The sequence below is a fragment of the Aulonocara stuartgranti genome (genome assembly GCF_965226115.1).
Source record: "Aulonocara stuartgranti genome assembly, chromosome: 7".
In the NCBI taxonomy this organism is placed as follows: Eukaryota; Metazoa; Chordata; class Actinopteri; order Cichliformes; family Cichlidae; genus Aulonocara; species Aulonocara stuartgranti.
In genome coordinates this window covers 14,795,798-14,820,877 of record NC_138945.1, presented here as the reverse complement: position 1 = coordinate 14,820,877, position 25,080 = coordinate 14,795,798, and the positions used below count along the sequence as shown (strand labels likewise).

The window sequence follows — 25,080 nt, the reverse complement described above, 5'->3', positions numbered from 1 at the left end:
TATCTGCGATTAAATGTCAGGTCGTACATCGACTTATCTACGTAAAATGAAAGAATTAAAAATATCCCAAAGTTATTTTAAAAAATAATATTATTACTTGGAAAATATTTGATTTATTTTTTTATACCCGCACTCATTTAGACTTTTTGTCATACTTTATTACACTTAAAGTGTAAAAATAAAGTATGACAACAATAGCACAAACTTCAGGAAAACTCACTTTTCTTGAAAATATCCTGGTCTTGACAAAAATGTTGCTGTTTTGACCTTGTGGACTTTATCGTGATACTTTGGCTATTCAACATTGTGGCAACATCTATTTTTTGGCCGAGTCTCTTCTAGTTGCCATAGATCTATGAGCTCTCTGCCTCTGAATCCCTGTCATGTGACGCTCACTTGTCCAACTCACACTTCCGCTACTGCGTGTAAAAAGTTGGGTGATACATTAAAGAAGTTTTTGCAGGAACTTTAGCGTCAACATTAAGTTAACATTATCACCAACTTTATGAACATTTCATAGCTCGTAAGAAAAGGCGAGTAAGTTTTCTTTGTCGGCCGTTTGCCTTAAAGCTCAGCATGTCGACAGGAGTCTCATACAACGACCAAGGAGGAGCGGAGGCTGCGGTGGAAGCGGGTCAAGAAAGCACCCCGACCTCCTCGAGCACCGGAGCTGCCTTCGGACTGTTCAGCGCCGACTTTAAAAAGTAAGCTAGCTCAGCGTGTGTTCCGTTTCTCGTCACGGTGGTTGTTTTTGGCACAGTTGGGTTGTTTTTGTTGAACTCCATATGGCTAACTTCCAGTTTCGTAGTCTTGAAAAGAGGCCAGTAGCATCCACAGGCAGGGCAATGGTGGCAAATGACAGCCCCCTGTCTCTTCTGCAGTAAGCAAAGCTGAGCGATAAAATGGCAAGACATGGCTTGGACGTGTTTGTGATCACTGAGTTTTCCTTTTTCTGGTTGGTTTTTCCAGTTGCTTTGCACCTTTCTGTGTGCTCAGGGTGTACTTGTATTGCCTGTTTTTTGCTGTTGTTTTTTTTCCATCTCGTGGTTGTTTTTCGTATTGTAGTGTACACTTTTTGTCACGTTTTGTCATTTTTGCGATCATTTTTTTTACTATCTCCACCTGATTACTTTGTATTTTACTGTGATTATGAATTTTGGTGGCTCTTTTGTGTATTCATCTCTGTCCGCTTTGTGATTGTTTGGGTTAGTTAGTTCAGTAAGGCTCCAGTCATTGCAATCACTGCACAGGGAGAGCTTGATAAAATATCAACTGCAGTGGCTTCATCACAGAATCTTCGGATACCGGTATTTATTGTGAAACAGCAGAAAGTGCTTGCATGTTTTTAAGCGGATGCTACACACTTCACTGTTAAAAGGGACGAAATCCTCCCCACTGTCGCAAAGTGGGTGGTTATAGTGGAACACCTGATCGTTGGAGTTCTCTTCCAAATCTTTCAAAAGTTTTTACCAGTTTAAAGCACTTTAAGATGAGAGCTGCTGTGAATTTGCTGGCTGTAAATGAACAAGCGCTGGGACACACGTGTAGTCCTGTTCCTGCAGGTGGATTGCGCTGACCCTATTACACAGTGGTCAAAAGGCTTAAAGAAAATGTCGAAAACTTCATTTTTTTATGCTCATTAAAGCTGCTGTTATCCAGCTCTAAGCAAGTAAAGGAATCCTTGGAAAGATAAGTTTGTTGTATTTCTTGTCTGTACTTTATTCACCTCTTTCTGTCTCAACCTTTATAAAACTGTATGAGAATATTTCTATGTTTTATCTACAATTCAGTTTACTGCTGTATTAGCTACTTTTTTTTTTAAACCAATGTTTTTCAAATGTCATACTGGGCCTATTGACTTGTCAACAAGTAAGATGGTGTTTTACTTATATCGTTGATCTTTGTTGCATCAGTTTTGTGCTGCATAACGCTTAGTTTATACTTCTGCTGTAAATCTATCTAGAGCCTATGATGTAGCCCACATAAGTGCCCCATACATTTGCAAGCATTTATACCTGTGCTGAAAGTAAATGATCAAATATGGAATGATGATAAAATGAAAAGTTTCAAAATGTATTTTTTATCATGAGAATTTCTTTGTTTTGCACAATAACTAGCAAAACATAATATACCACCAAAAAAAGGAAATAAATACTGGACCCAGAATTTGACAGTCAGTACATTTCTTTCTAAGACCAGCAAATGGAGAAATGCTATTAAGTTGCCTTCATAAGCTTGTGTTGCTCATGTATTTTAAGTTCCATGTCTGCATTCTACCACTAGAGGGCAGCCAATAACCAGTTTAATCATCTTTTGACTTTGGAAATTTCTTGCAAATTCTGTGACTATGCATCTCAGTTGTTCTAGTGTAACAGTCTGTGTTTGAAGGTACATACACAGGGTACCAGATTCTCTGGTCTAGACTTGACTGCAGTACTTAAAATCTGAGGAGCTCTAACTTGATTTAGACTTATGCATTAAGCCTATGTCCCTGCGACGTAACCGGAAACCCCTCTTAACCATACACTGCATCTACTGTGCTTTAGTAAATTTCCTACTAAAGCATAATTCGGGCCTCAGTCTGTTAGTAAGTTTTATACATTCATAAAAGTTTTGGGTCACAGTTCAGCTTCTGATTTGATTTTAAGCGTTTCCTGCAGGAACCATCCTCATGTATCCTTTTGCTTTTCATCACTGTAGATCTTGGTTTTCTGAAATGTTTCTTATTAAGTTGAAATAAACCTTAACACTGTCTCACAAGATCATCTACCCAGTTGGGGGAGGTTTGGTCATGTGTTTGGCCACCTCAGGGCCAAGCTGAGGGACCAGAAGAATATGAAAGGGCTTGAATGATCCTTCTGTTTGTATGTCTGTCAGACACAATTCACAATGACCAAGTCTGTGAATCCAAAATGCATTTTGTGCTAGTGCCATTATCTGTGTCTCATATTAGTGCTGCACGCAAGGCTTGTCAACTTCACCATGTCCGTGCTTGGAGAATACATTGCATATTTGTTCATTAATGTTTTAATAGCTGAGGATATATTTAGAGTCAGTTCTTTTAAAATTAGATCAAATTTGGAAGTTTAGTTAAAATTGCTGAATGTGTGTTGCACGTGATGAGAGATGCAACTTTGCTCTAATATGTTCTAGTGTTTAAAGGGCGCTTGTTTCTGTTTGAGAGCTCTGTGCTAGGGTTCAACAAATCATAGAAACATAAGGCTAATTTATTATCTGAGACCAAAGAGATGTCTCACTGTGGCTGAGCAGTTTGGTTGTATCGACTTATTGTATTTCTCTGTGTTGGAAGCAGTCACAAAAAAATAAAAGGAGCGATGGATTTAAATGGAATTATACTATTTTCACTTCCCTAATCTTGGGAAGTGCTGGAAGATTGAATTTTGTATTTGAGGCTGGTTGTGCATGTTAAATGGTTATTTGGTATTTCCAGCCTACTGGCATTAGTCAGGAGTAGAGCAGGGCGATATGGCCAAAAATATTTATCACGATATATATTTGAAAATTTGCGATAACGATATAACCGACGATATAATTGATGCGAGACAAAATACAACTCCACAACATTACTAGCGCAAAAAGACAACCTTCCATTTATATTCACTTAAACAAGAAGCTGGTTTTTATGTACATTAAAGCTTTATAAAAATGTAACAGTACAAATGCAAATTCCTTGCTGAAAGTTTAACCAAAAGGCATTTCCAGTAGAAATGGGCTGACATGTCCTGAGCATAACCATGTATAATATCCACTGAAGTTAAAAAGAGGTGCTTTGCAACATTAAACTGCAGTGTGCAGTACGCATTTTTCGGACCATAAGGTGCACGGGATTATAAGGCACATTAAGCGAAACAAAGCAGTCAGATAAATCAAACTTTATTAAACTCATTCTTCTTGCTTCCTCCATTTCTGTACCATTGATTCCTTAATGTTGAATTCTCTGGCAGCTGCTCTATTCCCATGTTGTTGCAGTATATTAATGACTAACCTCGTATTGTGGATGGATTATCTCAGTTGTTCTCCTGACTGAAGTTTGGTCCGTTTACAGCATCCTGCCATGCGATTGCATTTGTCTCTAACCATGAAGAACCTTCACGTTAACTTTTATAAGTGGAAAAGTGTTAGTGTTCGTCCTCCAGCTTCACTGTTTATGTTATGCTAACATAGCTGTGTCGCTAGCGATCACGTAGCACATCATTATATACCAGCTAGCCCAACTTCAGTAACCCTACAAACGTCACTGCTGTTTAGTTTCCTGTCTTCATTTATGTTGCAAGTGATAGCAGAGCTGTACGTTTGATTTTTTTCAGAAATCTCTCAGTCAGAACATGCAATATCATGCTTAGGTAACTAGCGAAACTAGCGAGCTAACTTCTGCTAGCTTCCTGCTAACTTCTAACTCCGTTAAATGTAATAACTTTTGTTTTCATGGATGCCTGGAAGTTAAACTTTATAGTTACACCTGGTAAAGCAGCAATGCTGATCGTTTTATTAAGGATGAAAGAATTTAGACAGTTTTTAACTCTTAGTGATGCTGCAGTGTTGTTTGACCTGAAGTATATGGAGTTTAGGACCCAGATTACTCCCAGATTTAAGAGCATCTTAGTCCGACAAATACGACAATAACAACGGCCGCTTGCATGTTCTGCAAAAAAATGTGCTTTGTTGAGTATTTGACGGACAAACACCAAACCAGTTCCACATCACGGAAGTTGCACCATTTTTACAAACCAATTCTGGATCATCTGTTTCACTCAACAATCGGCCATGTGCGTATGAAAACAAAGGCACTGCGCATGCGCGTTTTACTCCCATTCTATCGCGATATTTCATTTTCCTATCGTTGCCTAACATTATACCGGTATTACCGTGAACGGTATAATATGGCCCAGCCCTAGTCAGGAGTCATGCAAATTTAGCCTTGCTACTCTTTTTTTTTTTTTTTTTTTTTGTATTGCTGCTGCCAGTTTATCCCTGAATCAGCTGATAATTCCCACTTGCAAATTTTTTTTTTTACAGTTCTTCTTTTATTACTGCTGTTCCAGTATTGTAGACTAGTCTTGCTTTTCCCAACCTGTTGATAATGTGGATCATAATATTTTAACAACCTTGCATCGTAGATTTAACTTCAGGGTGATTCCACGTAAAATAACCAAATGTGAAAAAAGTTCACATCTGATGTCCTCAGGGTCAGCTGTTTATTCTTCCCAGTAACTTCAGCTCACAGTAGAAAACGGTACCATCATATTATGAATATTTTCCGAGTTGCAGCGCTTAAAGGACATAGAGGTGCAATGAAATTTAGTGCTTTTAAATTTTGCCAGCATTTTTCAGCCCCTTTGACATAAACTATGTTATGTCACATGATATTGATGCTAAAGTTTGGTCATAGCAAAAACAAAACAAAATCATGATTTTGCTTTTAGGATGGGACCATTGGTGTGGGTGTGTAATTGAACTGGTTACAACTGCTGACGACAGATTAAATGTGCTTTACAGGTTTGAAAATTTCACCGGAAGAGCTCCTGTTCTTACGAAGTTATGATGGCTCAAAAATGCTGGAAATGCTGCAAAATTTGGCACCCATTTAGTAACCACCTTTTTTTTTTTTTTTTTTTTTTTAAGATCTGGCACTTCAGACTCTTTTCCATGTTAGTTTAAATTGATGATGATTGAGTGCCAAGAAATATTTTCACCATGAAAATATTTTATTTTCTAATTTTATACAAGTTATTTTCTATACACATCATAAGGTCTGTGTTCAGATTTCTGCAAAAAGGAGAGACTACATAATAAAATGTGTTTGCGTTCACATATTACAACACAGCATTAAATGAGATGGATACACATGTGGCCTGTTTGTGATAAATATTCATTAGGAGACTGCCATGGGTGTATTATATTCTAATCAATCTCAGCAGTGATGGGGAAAAAAGATTTGAAAAGCTAATAATCAGCCACACGTGATGCAGCTCTTCTTCTTTCTTTTTTTTTAACTATTTGAGTTGTTTAGGTTTTCAGTGTAAACAGAAAAAAATTGGATGCTATGTTTTTTTTTGTTTGCTTTTTTTTTAAAAAGGAAAGAAAATTGGATATTTCTGTCGCTACCAAACACAGATTTGTTCCGCTCATGTGCAAATATGTACTATTGTACTTAGTGCTCACTGAAGCCTGGATTATACTCTGTTGTGGACACATACAGCTGGTGACCCGACAGCCAAGTAGTGATTGCCGTTTTATACTTTTCATGTTCACGGGTCCACTTGGGTCCCTGTGTTGTGAATTTCGTCCACAGAGAATTTATATTACAATGCACCAAGCAAGCATGTGCCCAGGCGGCGGATTACAAAGAACTATAACGGGAATAACTTTTTGGCCGTTAGGTCTCCTGCTGTCTGTGTTCTGCAACAGAGTATATTTAAATGGTTACTATAGATGGTGCAAAGGATCAATTTAGATTAAAGTGTAGCAAGCACACACTTTAATTGTGCATTCTTTTTGTGACCATCGTGTGGTCGTTATACCTGTGTTTGCAAAAAGATGTCTGGTCCCATAAAAGTGTAGGAAGGTTGACTTTGTAAACATTTGTCGATGGGCTCAGTTACTCATTGTAGTTTCTACTAAATTCAGCAGTAAGTTGACTGTGGAAATTATCCACATTATGCTCACTGGCTAACAACCTGTCAATCAGAAGTCCCCAGCCAATGAGAGCGTGATTTCAGTCAGATTCATCCATGGCTTGTTTCAAAACACAGAAGATGGCAACAGTGAAAATGCTCACCTTGAGACTTTAGAACAGGACTTCAACATGGTAGCTATGTCCTTGTCCTTTTTACTTTCTATCATGTTACTCAAGAAAATCTTTTGGAAGAGGGAGCTTTGGATATACCTGCCAAAATAATCCTCTGTCATATTGCGTGTGATGAATGTGATACTGTGTAGAGCAAAAACTTTTCCCAATTTGCGCCAATGTTGCTTACGAAACATTTCAAAGTCGAGTCATTACTCAGTCAGGCCCTCATGTTACTCATCTACTCCGGAATAAAGTCCACATTTCTCCCTCTTCAAAACCCTTTTGTACCATTCACATCTTCAGGAGTATTTCCTGACATTCAGCTCGGTGCTGTTATCTTTGATGTCGGCCTGTCCTGTTGGCATTGTCAGTAAAACTTGGCAGACGCATGTGCTCTAAGTGGTGCCAATTTAAAGTGATTATTGTGCAGTGGTGGTGATGAAAAGTAGCTCAGTGTTTACCCACCAGAGATAAGGCCCTCCTTTTTCCTCTAGAGGGAAGTGACCATAGTCACACAGAGGCAGAGTCACATACACAACCAGGAGCCAGGTGAGACAGCTTTCCATATGAAAGTCAGCATTTTTCAGAATAGAGGAGTAACAGTTTAATATAGTAATGGCTAATTAGCCAAGTAAGTGGTCATTACCCTCAGGCATAAGGATGACTTGCCATTAGTGAGCTGACGGGGCATCTTGTGACTTTTTTTTCCCCCTTTGCCCAACAGAAGAGGAAGGGAGTACCGGTGAATGACAGTGACAAAGCAGTGGAGCCTGTGCTGTTTTTCCACAGTTCCTAGCTTTGACAGTTATGAACTGGACAAGAAGACAGCTGTAAATAAAGCCAAGAGAACTTGGGAGTACACTCTGAAGGAAAGTAATTACCACAGCTCTCTTTGGTCCGTGGAAATTCAGTCAGCCGTGGTTTTGTGGACTCTGTTCTTTAGACAGCTAACACACACGCACAGACACCACTGAATGGACTGCAGCGGTATGGACGCTGGTTTCTCTTCTTTGCGCTCGGAGGCAGCAGGAGCCATGAGGACAGTGTTGGTGTCTGCTGAGAACTTACAGCTTACTCTGAAGCCTGAACTCAGTCAGGAAGAACAGTCACTCACACACACCAACAGTAGCCCTAAGGACTCACACAAAGCCGGGTACTGTAGTAAGACAACACAGGTCATTGTTTTCTTGTAACATCTGACAGCTAAATATATGCGTTTTCCTTTAAATAACACTGAAATCTTTAGATGTAACTAATACAGGTAACAAATTTTTAAAATGATGACTATTTGTGGATGGAAACTGAATTTTCAGATTACCATTACAAATTATTCCTTTAGAATTAAGATTATCATATGAAAAAAAAAGTATGAACAACAGTCATTGACTTGAGTGCAGTCTTTTTAACTTGGCAATGTTTAAAGTGGATTTAAATAAAATACTGAAAACCTATAATGAATTAAAAGTAAAGCTGTTTTCACTCCTGAATGCTAAAAAATGTCACAGGATCAGGTCTAGTTGTGACCAAAGTTGTAGAAGCGTAGATGCTGTTTTCTTTCCCGTCACCTCTGAACTAGGCCGATGGCTTCCCCTCCCTGAGCTCGGTGCTGTCAGAGGTTTCTTTCTGTTAAAAGGGAGTTCTTCCTTCCCAAAGTTGCCCATTCTCACCTTTGGAAAGACTGCTAGGCGTTGGTGAGTTTGATGCCTGGGTGTTACACAGGCGAGTTCAGCATCTCATGGACTTTGTACAAGGGAGCAGTTAAAGACAGTTTAAAGTTTGATCTAAATGTTTGGACAAGTTCACATATCATGGTAGCAGATCTGACATGTCAGTGTTTTTAACGAAATGCTTGTTAACAGCGTAAATTGACAGTTTTTATATCATTTAACAGTGTCACCATTTGTCTATTACAGTAAGATATAAAGTAAAATCAAGGTTGTTGGGAATTTCATTAGTTACGTTTGCTTCTCAGTGGTGTAAACTGACTAAAGTGATACTGAAGTCATACCAAACAATATCAGATATTACAGATTCACATGCAGTGGAGCTTTTTTCAAATTTAGTTCAATCATTTTGAGGCTCTATATAAAATATTGTGAAGGTTTCAAAGATTTAGTTGCTGTCCTACAAAAACTATTTTTTTTGTTTACAGATTAAGAAACTAAAGTTTGACCTTTTTGAGCTTTAGGATATAAAATATAATTGCTCATTTTATCCTATGAGACATCCCATATGGAAAAGAAATAGTAAAAACTTATAAAAGACTTGCATACGATGTGGCCAACTTCATATAGTGAATCATATAAGGCTTATTTGATTTACTCATGAAAGTGGCCACTTTCTCATTACTTTCATATATTGTTTTAGTAAGTATCCAAAACATACAAGTTTCATTTATATCATTTTTCAAGGGATCTTATATCTGTTTTCACTCTTTCATTTGTTTTCATACAAGATTCACACAAGACAGATACAAACTTTGTAAGATTTGTATATATCTTTTCCATATGGGATTTGTGTGAAATAATTAGCATGTAAATTCCTGAGTTCGAGATAAAGTCTTGACCCTTGACCTTAGATCACCAAATTGTAATAGGTTTTTGCCTAAATTCAATTTGGAGGTTTGTGTTTTTCAAATTCACTTAATGTTTTTAAGACATCGCTTCCTCACAATGGGCAGACCAAAGCTCATAAACACAATGCATCTGTGTCAGTGATAAATAATGTCATGCATCTGGATTGCAGCTCAAGCGCCATGTTGTTGAGTCACTACTGCTAAATATTGGCAGATTTGATCTTGTCATTAATTTTGATCATTTTGGATCATTTAAGCACCAGGTTATTATATACCTAAAATAAAACAGAACATATCTGCACTCCTTATTTTTGTCTGCAGCTTGCTTTCCATCCTGCACAGCATCTCTGTGGAACAAGCATCCTGTTGTGTGGGTTGTTTTTGAGCAACATTGCCTGGTTGAATTAGTCAAGGAATTAATGTGGTGATCATGTGATTGCTGAGTAGCATCATTGTTATGATGCAGTTGTGTTGTTGTTTAGGACACCATTGTTGCTGCATTGTGAGCAGACACCTCATCCATTTACATATTCTTTTGTATTTGTGCCCATGTTATGTACAAGCATGAGTTATCTTCAAATCTAAAAACTTATAACCCGAAACCCCAGGGGTGTTCCTCCTCTAGCTCAGCAGGTAGAGCAGCTCATCTATTAATTGGAGGGTTGGTGGTTCAATCCCTGGCTGCTCAAAGTGCTTGTCTGCTCTCTAAATAGTGAATCTGTAAAGCACTTTGAGTGCTCAGGTAGAGTAGAAAAGTGCTATATAAGAACCAGTCCATTTACCATTTACGATCTTAACCCGAGGCTGTAACATTCCAGTCTGCGTTGATCCAACATGTAGTTACGTTTTTCTAGAGGTGCACAAACTGTTAGGCGGATGATTACTGCTTAAGTTGCAACCTAGATTTCCCGCTGAATCATAATTCGGACATAAGTAAAGCAACTAACCACTGACTACAATAACACCCAGGATGTCTTCTGTCCTCAGGAATGAAGACCTTAAAGAGATGTTGGAGAGCAACAAGGAGTCGCTCAAACTGGAGGCCATGAAGAGAATTGTCGGGGTGAGTGCATCACAGGAATCCACTAAAGCGTTTCTTTTAAGTAACTGAGCTGTTTTGTGCTGGTAATAATTTTTTTTTTTTAATTGTTTCTTTCTTCTTTTTTTTTCTCCAGCTCATTGCCAAGGGCAAAAGTGCCTCTGAGTTGTTTCCTGCTGTGGTGAAGAATGTTGCGAGTAAAAATATTGAGGTATGACACGATTGAGAAATAACGCGCACTACTTCATTTATTTTAATGCAGTTCACTGTTATGATTCATTTCGTTCTCACGCAACGCAGCACGTGGCTTCCCAAAGCATGACGCCCAAAGGGGGAACTTACAGAACAATAGTTAGATCCACTGAGAATCTTTTTCTTGCTTTAGACGCATGCATGTGCTTGAACATTTAAAGTTAGTGTTTCTACAGAAAGCAAAGCAAGGAAACGGGAAATGGTCGCAGCAGATTGAGATAATATTGTTAAATAGACTCGGTGTAAGAATACAGTCTGTGTTATGGAAATAAATACCTAATACATCTCTTCAGTTGTAAGAAAATGCACCTCTTTGTTAGGTGTATTACATTTCAAGCAAGTTCACAAAGTTGCACTGACTTCTGTGTCTTAGACCGCAAAGTATGATAAAACAGCAGCATTATTATGCAGAGCTAATTAAAATTAGATTATTTCTCAGCCCTACTTTGAGCCATAAATTGGTACAGCAGTAGCAACAGCATAAATATTCTGTAAAGCTGCTGTGAGCTTGCGCCAACATGCCACTGAATCCTGCGAGCCTTGGAAAAACTCAACCACCGCCTATTCCAGTGAATGACCGAACATTAAGCAGCAGCAGCTCAAGAGGCGCTCCCATGCCCAGAGCCTGTGAATATTGATTAGCAGCAGCAGAATAATCAGGTAGCATGAGAGGCAGCATGTAAGCCGGTGTGGAGGGGGGTCCAGCCAGGCCAGGCGCTGTGTGCGAGGCATGCAGCCGAACCAGCTCGTGGCAGGGGTATGGGAGCAGGTGGGTGGATGTAATTGGGGGAAGAGAGCTCCGAGTCACATCTTCTCTCTCCTGCCTCATACACACCAGCTGCTAAGGTAGTGTGAGGTCCTGGTCTGTGCTTTCTCTCTCTTCTCAGTTTCTGCTCAGCTACAGTATGTCGTGCTAAAAATGGCCTCTTATTTCGCTCCCGCCGTCATCCCTTCTACTTCGTGTCATCTCGAGCTGCCCATGAGCCCCAACAATTAGAGCGTGAGCGTAACTGCACAAGAACATGCAGTTTATTGATAGCGTTTCGTGGTTTAATGTTGGTGCTCTTTGTTTTATTTACTGAATTTTACACTGAAATTCAGGGACAAAATAAAATAACACGAGATGGAGCAAGTTTCATCTGTACTGCACGTAATTGCCTATTTAGCAGTTCAAAACGAAGTCCGTTGCATGCTCTGTGGTCACACAAACCCGATCCTTGAGGGCAGATGGGTTTTGTCTCCTTTTTTTTATAGTGAGTAATGCCATTACTTTCAGCAGTAATGGCCTCAATGATGATTGAGAACTGTGCTGTGAAACCACAGGTCAATACTCGTTGCATTAGAAAGCATGGTGCTGATTACCAGCTAAAGCGCTTGGTGATTTGTACCTAAAATGTAACCTTAGACCTGACCTCCAGCTTAAATCAGGTTATAAATTAAAAATAGTTCCTTAGGTAAATCATTTTTCATAACCCTTTCCTCCCAGTTTCATGGTCTCCAACCCAACAGGCTCATAGGAAGAAAATTAGCTCCGTCTATTCTCTCTCGGAATAGCTGATGTGAATCAGCAGGCAAAGCACCTTTGACCTCTAGTTAAACCTGTCAGAATCCAGAACAAATATTATCTCAGGCTTTCCGGTGAGCAAAGAATAGGTGAGGGAGCCAAAGCACAAGACTCGGGAGGGAAATATAAACACATAATACAGCTCCTCTGTCTGAAACCATTCTCTATTGAGAGTGCAGGTTTTGAAATTAAAACAGGAAAGCTTTCCACCTCCATCGACCCGCCCCCAACCGCCAACCCCCAGTCTTTTAAAATAATAAACTCAAATTTTTCCCTTAGAAAAATCAACGTAAAGGAAGCCGATTTTTGTATTGTGTTATATTTTGTACTCTTCTTGTCTGTAAAAAAACAAAACGGTGTGTCCTCACACAAACCTGCTTAAATTTTCCAACACAGCTGGTTTGCTTGATTAGTTTCATGTCTGCTGCAGTGGTTTTTCTTTTATAGCCGTTTCGTTTTATTGCTGTTTTTGATGTCATTGTTCTTCGCAGCTCAAGAAACTTGTGTACGTGTACCTGGTGAGGTATGCAGAGAAGCAGCAGGACTTGGCATTGCTGTCTATTAGCACATTCCAGCGGGCCCTTAAGGTAACATTCAGTCTCTCTGGATGCGGATAGATGAATGTGTTGATGATCAGAGGATGATAAATGTCTCACTTCTCCCTGCTTTTCTCTTGGTGCTGGGAGGCACTGTTTTTGTTGTGGCACACTGTCTCGCTGACAATTTGTTTCTGTGCCAGGACCCAAACCAGTTCATCCGGGCTAGTGCTCTGAGGGTTTTGTCCAGTATCCGCGTCCCCATTATTGTCCCCATTATGATGCTGGCCATCAAGGAGGCTGCAGCTGACCTGTCCCCATATGTGAGGAAGACTTCAGCACATGCGATCCAAAAGCTGTACAGGTAAAGACATCAATGGTAAAGACTTGTAAGTTTTACTGGCTCGTCTTACTGCCTCAACAGTGAACTGAGCAGTAAATGCAGTGAAGGTTGGGCAATGTTGGCATAAGGGGCTTTGCCCCGCTTTTATCGCTCTCTTATCTTAGTAGTAGGTGCATGTTTGATGATCAGTGATGGTTCTTTAGAAAACCTGGCACAGTTTTGCTATTTATCTGCACTGCTTCTGTCAGATTCTTGAAATTCCTTCATGCTCTATATACCGTAGACCTCTTATGCTTTTCCTTATGTTCTGTTCTATATTGTAGAGACTTGGCAAAAGGCTTTGTGAGTTTATTCCAGTGTACACATAGAAGACAGAAACCGCCCTTACAAAGTGATAAGTTTGGGGTAATAAGTTTACTGTGAGCTGTAGAAGTCCATACATTTGGAAAAAGCTTCAACACATTTTTAAAATGCCTGTCTTCAAACAAAAAACACCTCTAAAATAATCGTTGCTACTTGATTTTGAAGCCTGTATGGCATGGATCAGTCAAAACTTTGCTCTACGTGAGGCTTATCCTATCGTTTTCATGTGCCACTGTCTAGATGTATTGGATTTTTAAAAATGTTTTTATTTTATGATTCCTACGGCAATCGTAGGATATTTAGTGATTCTTTTTGGTATGATAATGTACATTTGGAATTGTATATATATTTGCTGTTTGTTACCTGATTTTATGCAACTCGTAGGCTTTGGGGAAGCCTGTTTCACAAAGAACGATCTTATGTTCAGTTTGGAATTTGTATTTTAATTGATTTTTTTTAAATAAAATGAATGAAAACTGAATATAGGGCTACATACTACTACTCATATTAAACATGGCATGCAACCTGTTTGTGTGAGCACAGCAACTTGTGAAGAGCTGCCAATCACAGGTAAGCGGTTTTAGGAGGTAGGGTTGCCTTAAAAGGGGAGGGGCTAAAACAGCTTGTTTCAGACAGAGGATAAACTGAGGGCCTGTATCAAGCTCTGGATTAGTAGTAGTTTCGGGCTACTGGATTTAATTGGTTATGAAAATGTTTCGTGCTGATCTAACTGGTCTCTGTTAATCAAAAGCAGCTACTCTCCTGTCTGCTAACATACCAGCAGTGTAACCTAGAGTGTTTTACAGGTTAAAAATATGGTCAATGATGATGTTTTACAGTAGTCTAAAGTGAAGCAGTGACGGATTGATGCAGGGAGTGGCTTTGGTTAAACACGCACAGACATCTTTGTATTCTGAACGCACAGCAGGGACATGATTTAATTTGTTAGTCTGTATGTGAATAATTGCCATTCTGTAGTTGACAATTAGTTTCCAACCTCTTTGTCTTTTGTCCTCAGCCTCGACCCAGATCAGAAGGAGCAGCTGATCGAAGTGATCGAGAAACTATTGAAAGACAAAAGCACGGTAAGCAGACACAGAGTACCGTAGTGGTTCACAGTACACCTCCCATGTTTGACAACGAAGACCACTGGAGGGCGCCCCAGTCAAGTGATTCTTCTCTTAGCTCTCCATCCCACAGCTCATTCGGCAATGCCACGGTTTGTTAACACCCACTTAAACCCACACATCTTCAGATGCTCCTTGTTAAGTGTCCATTTGGAAGGAATTTTCGCACTGATGCTAGTGTCAGCTTAATTTTCTCAAAGACCAGCTTCTTCTTTTTTTCAAATTTTCTCCCAAAATGGACCGTAAATGACTTGGATTCTCAAATTCTGCAATTTGGCCAATCACAGACACAATGCAGAAGGTGCATTAGAAGTCAGCAGGCAGCGCATTAATTTGACGAGGTCACAGTGAATACTAAGGGTGCTGAAATGCCAATTTCAAATATGTAGACACTGGCTGGAGGATGCAGTGCGTTGTGTTTGCATGTGCAAATCATGCACAGTTTGTTATAATTATGTATTCATACAGTATGCCTACCATTATATAAACAAAGCAAAGCGGCTTAGGCCAAACGGGAATGGGGGGGGGAGTGGAAGCCCAGTACCAGATGCATAGCATATTTAGCCCCAGACGCTAACGAAGACAGATGACTTCTCCCTGTTGGAGCCCACATTGTGAGGCAGGGGACAGAGAGAGAGGGCACTATCATCACACAGACGCACAAGCACATCAGTCGGTGATGAATGGTGAAAAACCTAAATGCAGTGGATGCTGAATAGCTTTCAAGTGAGGCGATGCATTCGACGATGCCATGTAGAATTTACAAGTCCCACAATAATGTCCAGAGCTGAATCGGTGCCATCAGAGGTTCTTGTTATATTATATGTAATGGAAAGGATTACTCCTGCTACTACATTCAAGTGTTAGTGTACTAGCTGGATGGCTGTTTTGTGCTGCCTTCAAAAACTTTCTAGGATCTTTGTAAGTGTGAAATAAAAACCCTGATGATGACATCAGTTGTTATGTATCAGCTGGATTGATTGCGATTGTGAATATTTGTTATGTAGGTTCTGTTATGAACTCAGCGGTCGTACTTACTTTGGGGTGGCAAAGTATTTTTTAATCCTTGTCTCATATTAAGAAAATATCTCACATTATGACTGCCTTAAGTTTACAAAGGCGAATATCTCACAAAATACGTGTGGTCCAAACAAACAAATGTGCCGATCTATGATCTTCATCCCTGCTGAAATCTAAAAGTGAAAACAAGACTGCAGTTTAAATAAAAGGGAACAGTTTTAACAGGTATGTTAACACTTGAACACTATTTTCATACAGTTTTGCCAAAAATTAACTGTATATGTCCAAATTTCAAATTACAGACAGCATTAGCTCTCAGCTTTAGAAATCTGGACTATTTTGCTTGTCTACTAGAGACTGAGTTGATTTATCTCAGCTTTTGCTGGTTTGATTTTCTTCATCAAAATCACATCTGTTGATGTTTGCAGACATGAAATGCTAATTTTCCAGGCTAGCCTCTCGATAATGTTGCTTATAATATTGGAGAAAAAGAAAAGGCATTTGGAGCAGTTGTAAATGACTAAAGATTACATATCTAATTCGTAAAAATAACACAGGCCAGATCGCCATCCTCTGTATGTAATTTTTGCATTTTGTATCATTTTTTTATTTTAATAAAAATATCAGAATGTCATTGCTTATGACTAGTCATAACTAGTTCTGGCTTGGATATATGAACATTGGTTGAATATCACATGAATTTGTCAAAAATCCATCTTCTCCTGCTATAAGTTAAAAATTGCAGTTTAGAAAAGAGGCCAATTCCCCAAACTGTGTTTGTCACAAGGTGACTGGAAAGGTCACTATTACCTCTTTTAATTTCGCACGTTCCCACGAGATCAGGGAAGTTTGCTAAGGAGATGTCCTTGGGTTATTTGTCTTGTTGTCCAGGGTGAAACATAGAGGAGACTGAGCCTTTCGAATAGCTGTTCCTAACCCCCGGTAAACCCCATTCACCAACAAAGACTGTTTTTAAAGACCTGGTTGAAAACTCATTTTAATTCCTTTGCCTGTAAATCAGATCGAGTTTTGATGGGGGTTTTTGTGGATGTTTTTTAACGCTGTATCACACTTTGATCAATGCCAGTTGTTATTAGATGTGCTTATAAATAATTTAATGAGACTTGACTATAAAGGGTATCCATATGCATTCATGCCTAGACATTTAGGTGTGCTAATGTTTAATGTAGACGAGTCAGCATGTACAGCAGGGTTACGGATCTGGTTTTACATAACGAAAAACATATTTTGTATTTATAAAGCTATCGAAATTTCAGTTTTTGACAACAACTCTATTGGAACCTTACGTTTTTCTGGCAGCTTTTCAGTCAGATTTCAATTTGTTGCACAGTTTTTCTTCATACTAAGTTAGCTGTGTGGCTTAAAGCTGTTGAACTGGTATTACAATGGTGTTAGTGGGAGATGGAAGCATTTGGTTATCATTCAGGCTATGGCGTTGTCCAGGCCTGCTGACATTTACCTTTACAGATGTGCCTCTTTGGTTAAATGGCTGTGACACATGTGGTGGTGGGTGGGGGGGCTGCTTATAGGCAGGATGGTTTAAAGAGAAAATGGGAAGGCCTGATGACAGAGACAACACAGGAGTTTGTGCAGCTGTTTTACCGTGATGGATCTATTATCCAGCCATTACAAGATAAATGATCGATCTCTCCCGTCCTCTCCCCCCCTCTCCCCCATGCACCTTCTGCAAAATTGAAATGAGAAGAGAAAGGAGGAGCAGTTGGGGGGAGTGGCAGTGGGGGTACTATGATTAGGGGCTAGGTGAGATGCCCATTAATTTAAGAGAAAAAGGAGAGAGGGAGGGAGGGAGAAAGAAGAGAGTAAGCAGAGGGAGGATAGGCCGACCCCACACCGGGCCATCAATCAAAAAGGCGCGCGTTGTCTCTGACGTGATGACCCAGCACTCTGCCTTCCTGGCACCCTAATTAGAATTCATAGCAAAATAGATGCAAGGAAACGGTTTGAGCCCTTCATAATTTTATAGGAAATTTATTGTTATTAGAAGAACCATTTGCTTAGTGTGATTTTTCCATTACCGGCTTGTCATGCAGGGTAGATAATATGGCCGAGGTAGGGGACGGGGAGGAGGTGTATGAACTCCATAGATTGGGGTGTCAGTTTTGTTGATGGTGCATGTAGTTTACCTTGGAGCTGTGTCTAATGGGGGAAGTTGGTAGAGAATGCACAAAGCCTTGCTGCAGGATGCACGTGCTAAGGAGTGTTGCTTTTAATAGCCTCAGAGACAGGAGAGGGTCAGAAGAAGACAAAAATACACACGACATACTTAAAAATCCATGTTTTACTAAATGCTTTGACTAAGTTAGTCTGCTGTAAAATGTTATTGACACTGATGCTTAGATGAAGGTTGCTGGAAAGATTTATGCTACCAGTCAGACTCTATGAATAGTTTTCATTGGAACGTCTTTCTATATATTACAGTGGTTGTACAAGTGCTTTAAATTCTTTTTAAATTCTGAAATGATTGGATAGAGGTGTGATGATTTAATTTTTGTGGCTTTAACTAATTATTTTTTCTTAAAGTTCCATTTAGACTCATGATGATGATGATGATGATAGGATATAGTGAAACATGGTTTAGGGTTATACTTTCAAACTGATTTTTGTGTGAACTACAATTAAAAGTAAGTATAATAATTAGTTTTCAGCAGTTGTTGAAGACCAGATTCAGTTAACCCGGTGGGCTGATGACGGCAGAAAGTTTAAGCGGTACAACCTCAAAGGTGTGGTTGCCTCTGTATTTAAAACAGAGTGTGGACCTGATGATTGAACAGGCTGACTACTGGAAAGACTTGTCAACAGTTTTGCTATATATACAGGAGCCTGGCATTATAGAACTTTGTACAGTGTATCCGCAAAGTATTAGAAGTGCGTCACTTATTCCACATTTGATCATGTTTCAGCCTTTTTTCCAAAATTGTTTAAATTCATTTTTCACCTTATAATTCTACACAGTGCTGCGAATACTTTCTGGATACACTGATGTAAATAATAACATTTTAAAATTCTCAATTTCACTGAAGCAAGTGAAGCAGTAATAGGGGTGACAGGAGTATGTGTTGTTTTTTGTTGGCAGCCTAACTGCTGCATTCTGGGTTATTTGAAGACATGCAAAGGAGGACTGAGAAATGCACATGAAAAATGAGTTGGAATAATCAAGACAGGAAAAATGAAAGTTAGAATTATGCATGTGTCTGTGTGTGTTACTATTGGCCTTAGTACATTAATCACTGTCCGGAGCGCCGTGTCATTCCTTGAATATACATAAAATTCCTGTGCATATCATGAAATATAACTATATATACAGCACTGCAGTATAGTAAAACATACTTGTTTGTGTGTGATTTCTGTGGGAATCTACAGACGGCAGCTATGCACATGCACATCTCTCACACTCACGCAATCAATGCAGGCTCATGACAGTGCTGATGGGTAAATGCTCTGGGTTCCCACAGGGCCACCAGGGGCCAGAAGGCTTTAATTGGGAAGACTGAATTCTGCTCCCTTTCTCTTCATCTTCACCTGCCTGCGATAATGCTGTTTGCATATTAATACACTGCCGTGTCACTCACTCAGCCTTGCAGTCAGTCAGCGAGGCAGCAGGCAGTTGGGTGATGGTGTGGGTGGGAGTGGGAGGTGAGCAACAGTCAAATGGGTTTTTTCCCTTTACCAATAAAGCATAGTTGATTATTGGATCTCTCAGCTGCTGCTTCCTCCTTGGCTTGCTTTCCACATGAACTGAATACTTATGCTTGAGAAAAACACTCTGACTGATGGGCTTCTCTCAAACACAAAGCAGTAGAAAACCTATGTTTTTAAGTGCAAACAATTTACTTTCAATTATCAACTAACTGCTTACAGGATGAACTGTGTATTTTAATCAAAGCTGTAAATTGCCATTGCTTTTTTGAAAGTGCAATTATAATACTTTGCATCCAGGGTCACGTCTGTTAACCAGTGTTTTATTTCTCTAGAGTTTGTGTATATTGCAGCTTAGCCAATTTGCTTAACAAATCTATACAACCCTCATTAACTCACATGTTAACAGTGGAGTGAAATAAATGGGGGGGGGGACATTTTCCTCACGAGTTTGCTTCTCTCTGTTCTTTGTTTTAATTTTGATCCTTTCTATAGCTGGTGGCTGGGAGTGTGGTCATGGCCTTTGAGGAGGTGTGCCCAGATCGCATCGATCTGATCCACAAGAACTACAGAAAACTGTGTAATCTGCTGGTGGATGTGGAGGAGTGGGGCCAGGTGGTCATCATCTCTATGCTGACCCGCTATGCCAGGACACAGTTCACCAGTCCCTGGACGGAGGTAAGGGTTTCATGGGCCAAAAAGCAATAGTGATTCACATTTGTAAAGTACCAGTTACATAGACTGTATGTAAAAGATGTGCAAAGCCAGTGTGACGCCACCTGTTGATTTTTTTTGGACTGCACATTTGTGAAACAGTTGACTGCTGTTATGTTTTTGGAGACAGAAGTTACCATATTAAGACAACAGGGTTGGATTATGCTAAGAAGCTTGGTTAGCACACTGCATCTATAAACTGCATGGGTGCATCACACGGGCACAGGCTATTTAGTGCTATCAAACAGACTAATAACTCTCCTTGTACTTCACACCAAACCACATTACTTGATAGCTATTGCCTTTTTAAGCATTCTCCAAAGTGAACCATGTGCTTAAATGCACTCGAGATCACCAGTTCAGTGACTTAAATTAGAGGAAGTGAGGCCTAGCAGACAGTTGGCCACAGCTGCCTGTGTCAGCACATCTGTCAAAGTGGTCCGTGCCAAAAATGGCAGTTCCTGGAATAGCCACTTAACACCAGCTCTGAAAGAGAGTCAGTCTCTATAAACATCCAGGTTAAAAAGCATAAATTTAGAGCATTAAAACACACGGTTTAATGGAGTTATCTGACAAATAGTACAGTCCACATGTTTGTGCTTCATTTTTTATGACAGTCTTACTTATGAATTAATTGGACATTTACAGTTTATAGATGCATCTCACCAACCAAGCACTCCAACAAGACTTAAAAGGCAGTGTTCCTTCAGCTTGAGGGCTGGGCATTTTTAGTTCACAAGAATCCAATAAAAATCATTAATTGTAATTTTGTTAGAGGGTTATTTTTATTAAAATAGTTTTGTGCATTAGTTTGATGTACTATCCTTGTGTTTCAGGGTGCTGAGTTTGATGAGAATAAAGCCTTCTATGACTCTGACTCTGAGGAAAAAAAAGACCAGACAGAAGCAAAGCCTTACATCATGGATCCAGATCACAGGCTGCTGCTCAGGAACACCAAACCTCTACTGCAGAGCAGGAACACCGCTGTGAGTCACTCAAACGCTGACATGTAGACACAAGTTCAGGTTTAACCCTGGGTTTTCATGGTTACTAATGTGGTTCACATTGCCATGGTAACTCATGCTCCATCAATAAGAATCTGTATCGCTGATTGATTAGCATCAGTGTGAGATGCACAGAAACAGACTGGTGCAGTCGGGCGGTATCTGCAGAAAGATAGGAGGTAAATTTACTGTTTTAGTTTTTGTTAAAACAGTGTCACTGGTCTATAGTTATATGCCAAGTCTCTATGAAATGAGTTGCAAAAGTTTTATTCATGCAGGCCTGGAGAACAGTCGGTAACAGCTGGTCATTGGGGAAAAGGGTATATTCTGCAAACATTTGATGGGTGGATGCTGAAGGTTGCTGGAAGCATGAAATTGGTGGCAAAGAGGTATACAGTACTGCACCAAAAACCCTCTTTGTGATTGCTGTAGTTGTTAAAATATTGCCACAGCACATATTTTAATTTACTTACTTTACTTTTACTTTGAAGGAGAACATTCTTCGTTTCAAGTTTCAGTATAGCTTGGAGAGAATATAGCGAGTGTTTGCAGTGTGTAGGAATTATAGGTAACTGCAGCAGCCTTCTAGCAGCCAAAATGATCATGCAGTGTTTTTCATCTGGAGACAGTGGGCAACATTCAGCAACAATCATCCCTGATCAGTTGGGAAGTGAGAGACCAGAGGTTGCCTGTCACAGACAGACCTCTAGACCTGTTTGATTCAGACGTCAGGCTAACAAACTGTAACACCATCTGTAGAAGCAGTCCCCTCATAAACAAGTTACAGGCTCCATTCACACATTATTATGGCACTTTTTTTAATGGTATGCAAACATGCATAGACTAATACGACTGTTTTTAGTCGAATGAACACACATCCAAAGTTGATGGACATAGTAGGAAACACAGCGTCTCTTTGTGTCTGTTGCCTACTGAACACATCAGCTAATGCTGTTGTAACCCTGGAAGGACACATTTATGTGCAATAACACATTCACTCAAAGTACTACATACAAAGGACACGACACACACACAAAGACACGAGAATACCTGTCTTAATGCGCCACACAAGCCTGAATAAAAGCGATAAAAACCAGAGTGAGTGCGGGTCTCCATCATCCGGGAGCCTCAAGGTCTCTGTCGCTATGTAGCAGCGGGAAGGAAAAATGCTCCCAAATGAAAGTGTTGATTAAAATGTGACATGCTGTGTCTTTACTCATGACAACACGGTGACATCCTCAATCTTCATAGACACCCGAAGCCTCTCATTGTGCCTGCAACGACGGACACACGTCCTCCTGCTATTTAAAGCGCTTCTGAAAAATGACTTTTAGAGTCTCTTTGAGAGTGCCGGTGTAGAGCCTGAGCAAATGCATGTGAAGGAAGACGATTTTAGTGTGAGCAGACAGAAAGTAACAAGTTTGTTTTAATAAGATGCTGTGAGATAATCTACTTATTATCTTATTGGGTTGATATTTTTAGGTAGTGATGGCTGTTGCTCAGCTTTACTGGCATCTGGCTCCTAAACATGAAGTCAGTATTGTCACCAAGTCACTGGTTCGACTCCTGAGAAGCCACAGGTAAATAATAATAATGATAATGATAATGATAATAATAATAATAATAATAATAATAATAATAATAATACATATATATGTGTGTATATTTATACAGCATTTGCGTATTTGCTGCTAGTGACTATGTCCATGTCTGAATGTGCTGTCTTCTTGCTGTTGTGTGCAGAGAAGTGCAGTACATTGTGCTTCAGAACATCGCCACGATGTCTATACAGAGAAAGGTGAGTGCTCATGGATAGCAGAGGGATGAGAGTGTGTTGGGTTGATGCAGCCTGTGTAGTAACACGAGTTCTCTTCAAACAGGGGATGTTTGAGCCCTTCATTAAGAGTTTCTATGTGAGATCGACAGATGCCACGCATATCAAAACACTAAAGGTAGCCCCTGTTTTATTTTCTGCATTATGTACATGTAAGCTCAAATAAGAATACTGAGCTTAGTATTATGTGTAATAGTATAATATTATGTACAAGCTTGACACATTTAAATACTGCCATATTGGCTTTTGAGCCTCTTTGACCTTTTCGTGAACCTAACAACAGTCACCTTTCTGTTTATGATTTTTCCAGTTGGAGATCCTGACCAATCTAGCTAATGAAGCTAACATCTCCACAATTCTGAGAGAATTCCAGGTTTGTTGTTTTCTTTGTGTGATTAGATGTGTTACCTACTTTCCAGTTGGGGTATTACACTGAGTACATCTGATCTTTCTTTTTATTTATTTATTTTTTCCAAGACCTACGTGAAGAGTCAGGACAAGGCGTTCGCAGCAGCTACCATCCAGGCCATCGGCAGGTGCGCCACCAACATCTCTGAGGTGACGGACACATGCCTCAACGGTCTGGTGTTGCTGCTTTCTAATAGAGACGGTAAAAAGCCCTCACTGAATAGTTACCTGAATCCATATTTGCACTTTGAGCTCGTCATTAGAGATGTCGGCTCTGTCCAGTTTTGTGAAGACTTGTTTCGGTTCTCCAGAGACCGTGGTGGCCGAGAGCATCGTGGTCATCAAGAAGCTGCTTCAGACTCAACCCACTCAGCACGGTGACATCATCAAACACATGGCCAAGCTCTTCGATAACGTCACTGTACGGTTCATGATTGTGCTGCTCGTGAAAGTTATCACTGGAGCATTGTGTCTGAAATAACACTGTGACAGGTGCTGCTCTTTGTCTCTGATATGTCACCCTCAACTGCAGGTTCCCATGGCCCGAGCCAGCATCCTGTGGCTGATGGGAGAGTACTGCGAGAAGGTGCCAAAGATTGCGCCCGATGTACTGCGCAAGATGGCAAAGACGTTCACAGCAGAGGAGGACATCGTCAAGCTGCAGACTGTCAATCTAGCTGCAAAGCTCTACCTGACCAACTCTAAGCAGGTGCAAAATAAGACATGCAGAGAAAAATCGTGTGTGTGTGTGTGTGTGTGTGTGTGTGTGTGTGTGTGTGTGTGTGTGTGTGTGTGTGTGTGTGTGTGTGTGTGTGTGTACACGTACAGAGCTGTGAAGCAGTTTTAATGTAATGCATCTTCTAGAGCCACTTGGTGTCTGCAGACCCATTGAGTCAGATGAGGTAAAATTGGTGTGTGAGCTGATTTTATGAGCCCAGACGCTGCCTTCTCAAAGCACATTATCACACCTCTTGCTCCTTGTAATGACAATTCAGTAAAAGATTGGGGCGATAATGCTGCTGTCACGACAGGAGCAGATTTTGTTTTTATGTCTACCTAAATCATTTATGTTGGTGCAAGTGCTCTGTCTCCCTGTGCTTGGGTGAGACGGGGGTTTTGAAGTAAGGACTCTAGCCTTGTGGAGAAGGAGATGCCTGTTGATGAGCGACACTCACATTTGCTCCTGGCTCAGTTCAGCTGGTTGTACACCAGGTTTGCAGGCATCACTGAAAGAGTTCATTGATTTCTAAAGTGTTAGTTGGATGTTATGCAAACGTGTCTGCTTTATGCTTCCACAGCTCTGTCCAAAACAGCACCTCTAATGATATATTTTTAATTATTTTATTTATTTATTTTTAACTGGTTTCATCTTCCTCTTAAATACTTGAATTGTTTCCTTGACATTTTTTGTTGTGCTTGACTTTTTCAAATATTCACAACCTAATGGTCTGTCTTGGGTTGGTCTCCTTTCAAGTTTCTAATCTCGTGGGGACCTGCTGGTTAAGTACATAAAGCATTGAAACACCCACACTTTTGTCCCCAGACCAAGCTGCTGACCCAGTACATCCTGAACCTCGGCAAATACGACCAGAACTACGACATCAGAGACCGAACACGATTCATACGGCAGCTGATAGTGCCCAACGAGAAGAGCGGTGCGCTCAGCAAGTACGCTCGACGCATCTTACTGGCCCCCAAACCGGCTCCAGGGCTCGAGTCTGCCTTCAAAGGTACTTTTAAATACCTTTTCCATTTTCAGATTAAATTTCATTCCTCTCCCGCATCACTGAATACATATTAGCTGCTCATCTA

General features: G+C 40.1%; 1 protein-coding gene across 2 annotated transcripts in view; it reads left to right on the top strand.

Moving 5' to 3' along the window:
* The first annotated feature begins 285 nt into the window (after positions 1-285).
* The window catches only part of ap3b1a (adaptor related protein complex 3 subunit beta 1a), a 60,033-nt gene continuing 35,238 nt past the window's right edge, over positions 286-25,080 (top strand). The window contains exons 1-16 of one of the 2 annotated variants that reach the window (XM_082542020.1): positions 286-704; positions 10,374-10,449; positions 10,562-10,636; positions 12,733-12,828; positions 12,981-13,141; positions 14,502-14,568; positions 19,804-19,986; positions 20,859-21,008; positions 22,509-22,606; positions 22,770-22,824; positions 22,907-22,978; positions 23,171-23,233; positions 23,338-23,470; positions 23,580-23,689; positions 23,801-23,977; positions 24,812-24,998. In XM_082542020.1, the coding sequence (XP_082398146.1) occupies positions 577-704; positions 10,374-10,449; positions 10,562-10,636; positions 12,733-12,828; positions 12,981-13,141; positions 14,502-14,568; positions 19,804-19,986; positions 20,859-21,008; positions 22,509-22,606; positions 22,770-22,824; positions 22,907-22,978; positions 23,171-23,233; positions 23,338-23,470; positions 23,580-23,689; positions 23,801-23,977; positions 24,812-24,998 (1,831 nt within the window). In that variant the 5' untranslated portion in view covers positions 286-576. Of the gene's footprint in view, positions 705-7,338; positions 7,965-10,373; positions 10,450-10,561; positions 10,637-12,732; positions 12,829-12,980; positions 13,142-14,501; positions 14,569-19,803; positions 19,987-20,858; positions 21,009-22,508; positions 22,607-22,769; positions 22,825-22,906; positions 22,979-23,170; positions 23,234-23,337; positions 23,471-23,579; positions 23,690-23,800; positions 23,978-24,811; positions 24,999-25,080 lie in introns of those variants that run through there. The other variant, XM_082542019.1, reaches the window with a different exon arrangement.